General features: G+C 42.1%; 1 protein-coding gene across 1 annotated transcript; it reads right to left on the bottom strand.

Annotated features, from left to right (window-relative positions):
• Window positions 1-1,051: 1,051 nt before the first annotated feature.
• LOC120654824 (FGGY carbohydrate kinase domain-containing protein-like) lies at window positions 1,052-6,138 on the bottom strand. Its single transcript, XM_039932486.1, has 15 exons — window positions 5,848-6,138; window positions 5,189-5,268; window positions 4,980-5,097; window positions 4,662-4,840; window positions 4,092-4,174; window positions 3,811-3,995; window positions 3,645-3,706; window positions 3,338-3,446; window positions 3,137-3,256; window positions 2,851-2,970; window positions 2,644-2,764; window positions 1,968-2,124; window positions 1,775-1,847; window positions 1,525-1,652; window positions 1,052-1,412 (listed from the first exon to the last, which is right to left on the bottom strand). The coding sequence occupies exons 1-15, from the start codon at window positions 6,029-6,031 to the stop codon at window positions 1,290-1,292; spliced, it is 1,842 nt and encodes a 613-aa protein (XP_039788420.1). The 5' UTR covers window positions 6,032-6,138; the 3' UTR covers window positions 1,052-1,289.
• Window positions 6,139-6,608: the final 470 nt, after the last annotated feature.

The raw sequence follows: 6,608 nt of genomic DNA, 5'->3' as shown, positions 1-6,608 counted from the left end.
GACGTGGGAGGTAACTTGCCGGCGATCGGATCACGCTTCGCATTCGCAACGCCGCAACCCCCCACCCCGCGCAGGTACTCTCTCTCTCTCTCTCAAACTTGCCCTTGTGTGCAGGTAAGGGAAGCTGCAGAAGTGAATCTGCAAGGTGAGCGGTTCATCAACGCGTTCCAACTGATCGCAACTTGCTGTGATCTCGACTTGTCAGGCCTCTTCCAAGAGCAGGTACACAGTACACTGATTTTCTGAACAATGTGGTCTCAACATCGTAGCGGTATCAACACATCGTTGCACTCTGATTCAGAGATTAACCGATGATCAGCAGAAAACAAAACTTGGCTCAACGCATATATTGCTTGAGACACTGAAGAAGATCAGAATTGCAGCTCAGGATGTGAGGTTGTCAATGGGGAGATTGGACAGCTCCGTGCCGTGGTAATCAAGACTTGGCCACACATTTTCGTTCCCTGAAAGCTGTTTCCAGACAACACAGTTCGAGTTTGAAGTAGCAGCTAATATTACTTTAGGACAGCAGATGGCTTGAAAGAAGCATACCTGATCTGACTCTTCCGGCTCAGGTGAAGCTGAAACCGTCCGTTTTTACTCGATGCTTCAGAGATATGACTGAAGTTATAAGTAGTGCAAGTGATCAAGGTGACTCCGGTGTCCAAGTCCACTGGGGATCTGAGAGCATGTAGAGAGGTAGGTTCTTTCCATGTTTCCATGATCTGTTTCAGCTCAATTCGACCCAACCGTGAGAATATAGTATTCACATTTCACTGATGAGCAATGCAATGCTTTGATCTACAAGCAGTTCTGCAGAAGCCTATCAGAGCAGCAATTGAGCAGCATCCTGGCAGTTCATCTGACTTGGAGGTGAACGTAATACCTAGTCGTGGTCACTGGTCAGTTTGGCCACCATCTTCTGGTCAGCTGTTGCGTGGAGGCATTCTTGGAAGCAAAATTAGTCAGCGTCCTTGCTCACGCATAGTCAACGCTGATTATGTTGTACTAGCTTGCAACAAAACTGGGCGCATAGAATGAGAACGCAAACTTTTAGAATTTAGATACGCACTTTACCCAGAGATATATCTTTATTGATTTTACATAGCTCGCTTTTATCAACCTCCTCTCTTTATTAACATCACATAAACTTGTGGGTTCCCCATTCTGTAACAACGATCGTCTTGGCCTGCTGACCTGCTCGCTTTCTACTATTCATTCGTACAGGTATTTTATCATCCCTTCTATTGATAGAGATGATATCATTTACATGTAAATAATCCAGAGCCTTACTGCAATGCCTGCACCATGGTTGAGCGATGAGAGAGTTGTTGCTCATACAGGGACCTAAATATCTGATATTTTGCATCGTGGTATTTCTTCACTCTAGGATCTGACGACGGATTTACAACCTGCAAAAAAAAACGAGTTACAACTAGCAGTAAAGACAGAAGATCCAAATTAAGAATTTATATATGTTTAGTGTCCAGTATAGAGCACATCTGAAGAAATATTGGGAAATACCTTCCCTGCTGCGTTAAGCGCTTTCATTGCATCACGAACACCAGGAAACTTCTTGCCAGCAACAGCACCAAGAACAGCAGCGCCCAAAAGCACAGGCTCATTCTCTCTAGGAAGTATTATTTGGCATCCTGCACAAGTGCACAGTATGATGCAAAAGGTGATGCGTTAGAAGAGGGAAGAAGCAGTTTCGAAAAAAGAAGAGGAGGGAAGAAGCAGTAGAGGCATGATTGCAGGAAAAGAAGGGACTTGCCGATAATATCTGCATGTTCTTGGATATAAACAGAGTTCTTTGCAAGTCCGCCACAGGCAAGAAGAGTGTCGATCTATTATATATATAAATGGAAATATATTATATATAAAAATCGAAATATAACTAACCTAAACAATAAGCTCTATGGTATCTGACAAAGGTAACCATTAAACCGTTGAGAGAAAATAAGTACCTTGTGTCCATGAGCATTACAGTGCTCCACGATATGACGAGTACCGTAAGCAATGCCCTGAATGGTTGCTAGGTACATAAGAGCCAAATGTTTCTCGCTTGTATCAAGTGTCAGGCCATAAATCACCCCTTTGGATTTTGGATCAGCCATGGGAGACCTGTAATAATTTCATAGTTTGCATTCAAGTTAAATACACTGGAAGTGTGCCATTTGGTGAAAAGTAAATTTCAACCCAAATATACAGAGTTCATGAGGGAAAGAACAAATAACATGAAGCAAGCAAATTGTATGATATGACACCATTCTGGCATGATGTTTAGTCTCATAGAAATAAATGGTACTGCTTGCAGCCTCACTTATTGTATTACGTCGTCATATTATTCATCGGACATCTAGTTGGAACTTGGGATTACATAAGAAGAAAAATGTCTGACTGCCAATTTGATAACTGCATTCTAAGAAAGTTCATGTAGTCCAATGAGTTTTCAACAGCTGGAGAGAAACAGAAATCGTACGGAGGGAGGGAGGGAGGGAGGGAGGGAGGGAGGGAGGAAGGGAGGGAGAACTCTGGTCTGTGATCTTAATGTGTCCCAGAGAAAAAAAATGTGAAGGAGACTGAAGATAACCAACATTCTTCCTGAATAATAAACAGTAAATATGTAATGCTATTTCTTACCGATTTCCATGAAAATCTGGAAGGACATGGATGTCTTGAGTCAATGCTGAAAGAAAAGGGCTATTTTGCTCATGCGACATTGAAAGCAACATCTTGTTCAGTAGTTCATATATGGATATACCTGGATAATTTGAGCAGAAAATTATGTTCCTTACATGGTTACAAGCAGCTAATAAGATACTGGGCCTCAGAAGACATGAAACATACTTTGAGAAGAAGCACGATTAGAAAGAAGAGGGGCTGCAACATGGTTTTCAGTAATGTAATCAAGTAGAGCACCAGTTGCACTTTGGCCACCTTCTGTGAGCCAAAACTCAGGTACCATTGCTGGATTTGGAAGCATAATGTGCAGTATTAGTCAAAGCGACCAACAAAAGATAGAAAATAACTAAGTATAAAGCAAATTAACAAAGATGATGGCAAGAAATTATTCAAAAAATATGTGGTTTGAAGGAAGTAGGAAAAAGAAAATACATGTGAGAAAGCACTGTACCAGACCAAAATGGTCCCCAGACACCAGGAACAAACAATTTGTTCTTTGAGACAGCCATGTGGCATGTAGATGTCCCACAAACCAATACCATCCGATGGCATATTGCTTCTTCATCAGGCACTGAAAAATGTAAGGAAATTATAAAATACAAGTTTTAAAACCAAGTTATCTATCAAATCATGAAAGTTGACCATTACTTACCATCAGCTTTAAATTGTTCATCTGGTATGCTTTCCATGACTCCAACTCCACCAGCATGAGCATCAATAAGCGGAGTTCCAACAGGTGTACCAGGAAGCAAGCCCAATTCCTGATATTTAGAAGCAACAACTTCAAGATGGTGAACAATGGAAATCAATGGCACAGACATTTCTTGCTTACACACATTGTAGAGAAAGCACCAATATAACTGGATTGCATTGTATCTTTGTATACGATACAATTTATCACAGAGAAAACTTAAACAATACTACCTCAAGAACACTTTGAGTACGACTAAGTTTCTTACCTTTGCAGCAGCAGCTGTCAAACCAGAACCAAGAGGATGACCAGGAAAAGCAACACTGCGTCCTGTTTACATTGCATAAAGACTTAATGCTGTATTAGAAAAACCAACAAATCATACCACAATAAATATATAACTTCAGTACAACAAATGAAAGAATCTTATTCACCTATTTTTGCACAGTTTCCTTCGACAAGGTCTCCCAACCCTATTTCTTCCCAAAAAACATTGTCCCATCCACATGCCTCCATATCACGTGAATCGGATTCTTGCCACTGTTCCATGTGTGCATGTCCCAGATATGTCCATTTGCAGACAGTTGTGCATAAGCTGCGGGTATCATCACCAGTTGCTCTACAAAAAAAAAAGCACCAGAGCAAAAATGTTAAAAGCAACTCACCATCCACTACCAGCTTCTGGGTTACAGCAAAATCAAAGATGGGGATTCACCTATATGCTAACCAGTCACTGAGGTCCATCCACCTACAAACCATAGACCAAGACTCTTGCAGATTTTCCTTCACCCATAGGAGCTGCAAATGCACAAAGTCTGAATACGAAACTAGAAATGCAGAAACTCAGATACAAACATAGAACGCAGTACCCATTCCTTCGCCACTTCTCAAGTACAATATCTTTAATGTGAAAAGAATAATCAAAACAGCACTAACTGTAGCAAATATTGGCAAACAATTATTAACATGTATCCCTTTCTGAGCACCATTTCCAGTCTCTCTTGATACTAATGTAAAGAACTCAGAATATTAGTGACATCACAAAGAGTAAATATTTATGGTGCTCCATAAATACTAGAAACTAAGTTTCTGAGACATTCAAGCCCAACTTTAGGATTGCAGTGTGATAAGAACAAGATAAATATTATCTGACAATGAACATGATGGCTAGCATTTTCAGCAGCACAATTAGAAGTGCCTACTGGCAACCAATGATGAACAAGGAAGACAAAAGTTTGCATATATGCATGGTATCAACCATACACACAAAACACACAAGTCTTACCTTTGGAGCCTGCATTTCAGGGGAAACGCTGCCACCGCAGTATTGCAGTACTGGTGAATTGCTAGCATTGATTCGCTCTGCCTGGTTCACAGCTCTATGGTCCATCCACACAATGATATTCCTCCGCGTATCATCACTCCAAGAAACCGACACAGGGGAACCATCAGCATCAACAGCAACTACAAGCAGCATATGATTGTGTTGAGTTGGTAAAATCCTATAGACAACCCAGATACACAAAACGAACTCTTCCATTTAAATGTTGACCTTTAGCCTCTACACATGATGATGCAAAAGATAATAGAGTTCAGAACAAACCAAGGGAGCAAGTAGCGGCGAAACCAAGGCCGGCAACTTCCTCAGGAGCAACATTTGCCAGTGAGCAAGCAGATTTCACTGCAGCACAGACTGCATGCCAGATATCCGTCGAGGATTGCTGGATATAAAACAAATCAAACACATTAAAACGGTACTTCCTGCATGCATCAGGTATGCAATACATTGCACGTTCATGAACAGTTCTCAACCTCAATACAGTCTTTCTCCTTCCATATCTGTATAGGACTGCTCGCTGACCCCAGCAACTTGCCCTTCTGATCAAAGATACCTGAAGCAATGGACAAAGAACAGTATACAGTGAACTGACATAGTATGTTCAACATATTTGTACAACTTCTCTACAGCCAGGAGATCAAAATCTCAATGACAGTTGGGGTTCACTTCTGAAAGACAGCTCTGCGTCATGTAGTGGAACTGTATAAATAGATTAAGTATTTCCCTTCAAAGATGTCATGTGTGTCAAAACCCAAGACAGCTCTGCGTGCGTGCACCGTGCAGTTATCATATAAACATCTGTCATAAAATGAATCAGAAAGACTATTTAAGATGCCTATCCTAGATTACTCTACATCTGAGCAAGCAACAGCAAACTTTCTCATGAACAACCATTTTATTCATCACTGGACAGCCAGTAATTTGGAGTCCAATGTCCAAATACTCCTTTAAAACGGTAAATTACTCAGAATTAACAGTAAGCTTGGGGAATAGGCGATCTCTAGCCAACTGATAATTTAACAAGATACCGGCTATTGCCAAGTTTAGGAAACAAAGACGAATCCTTACACGAAAAAAAAAAGGAACGGTAAATAAAAAAGAGGATCGAAAAAGAGAGAATCGGAGATCGAACCTGCGCGAGCGCTGCCGGTGCCGACGTCGACGCCTAGGAATACGGAATTGGAGCTGCCGCGGGACATGGTGGCAGCCGCCGGCTGGTGGGGCGGCGGCGATGGCTGAGCGGAGCCGAGGAGCGGTCGCAGGTCGCTGACCACACGACCACGAGGGCGGGGTCTAGTTGACGAGGTGTTCCGCATTGGGGGTGGTTGGATGGATGAGTCTTCCCTTGACTTCGCCCTGTCACTGACACGTGGGCACGGCCCACGCGTCAGCGTCAGTGACGAAAATGCAGAGTCACCAAAGCCGCTCGACTTGATCTGATGACTGTGATCCGTTTGTATGGGCCCCGCCTGTCGCAGAAACAGACATAAGGAGCAAGAAAATTTAGTCAGCACTGAAGAGTGAGAATCCATCGGATACAGGCCCACCACAAGGTCACATGTCATTTCCATGAACTTTTTAAAATTTTACTCCTAAATTTACATTTTTCTAAACTTTTTTTTCTTTCAAAAACTCGATCCTAGGGGACCTTCCTGAGGTTAGGGCGTGCATGCGTATCACGCTGCAATAGTTAGTGGACCATGCATTTTCTGTTTAAGGGCGCGTTTAGTTCCCCGTCCAGAAATTTTTGGATGTCAAATCAGCACTTTGACCGGATGTCGGGAAGACTTTTCGGATATTAATTAAAAAAACTAATTTCAAAACTCACTTGGAAACCACGAGACGAATCTTTTGAGGCCTTTGACCGCGTCATTAGCACATGTGGGTTACTGT

This window comes from Panicum virgatum, chromosome 1N (genome assembly GCF_016808335.1).
Source record: "Panicum virgatum strain AP13 chromosome 1N, P.virgatum_v5, whole genome shotgun sequence".
NCBI classification, from domain to species: Eukaryota; Viridiplantae; Streptophyta; class Magnoliopsida; order Poales; family Poaceae; genus Panicum; species Panicum virgatum.
The sequence above is the reverse complement of the archived record's forward strand: the minus strand, read 5'-3'. Positions and strand labels throughout refer to the sequence as shown.

Bases quoted from the DNA above. Each gene is read 5' to 3' on its own strand.
- LOC120654824 (XM_039932486.1), bottom strand. From the start codon at position 6,031: ATGCGGAACACCTCGTCAACTAGACCCCGCCCTCGTGGTCGTGTGGTC. The intron at 5,098-5,188 runs GTTGAGAACTGT...TTTTATATCCAG, and splicing joins AGGAGAAAGACTGTATTGAG to CAATCCTCGACGGATATCTG. The intron at 4,175-4,661 runs GTAAGACTTGTG...GTGCATTTGCAG, and splicing joins CTGAAATGCAGGCTCCAAAG to CTCCTATGGGTGAAGGAAAA.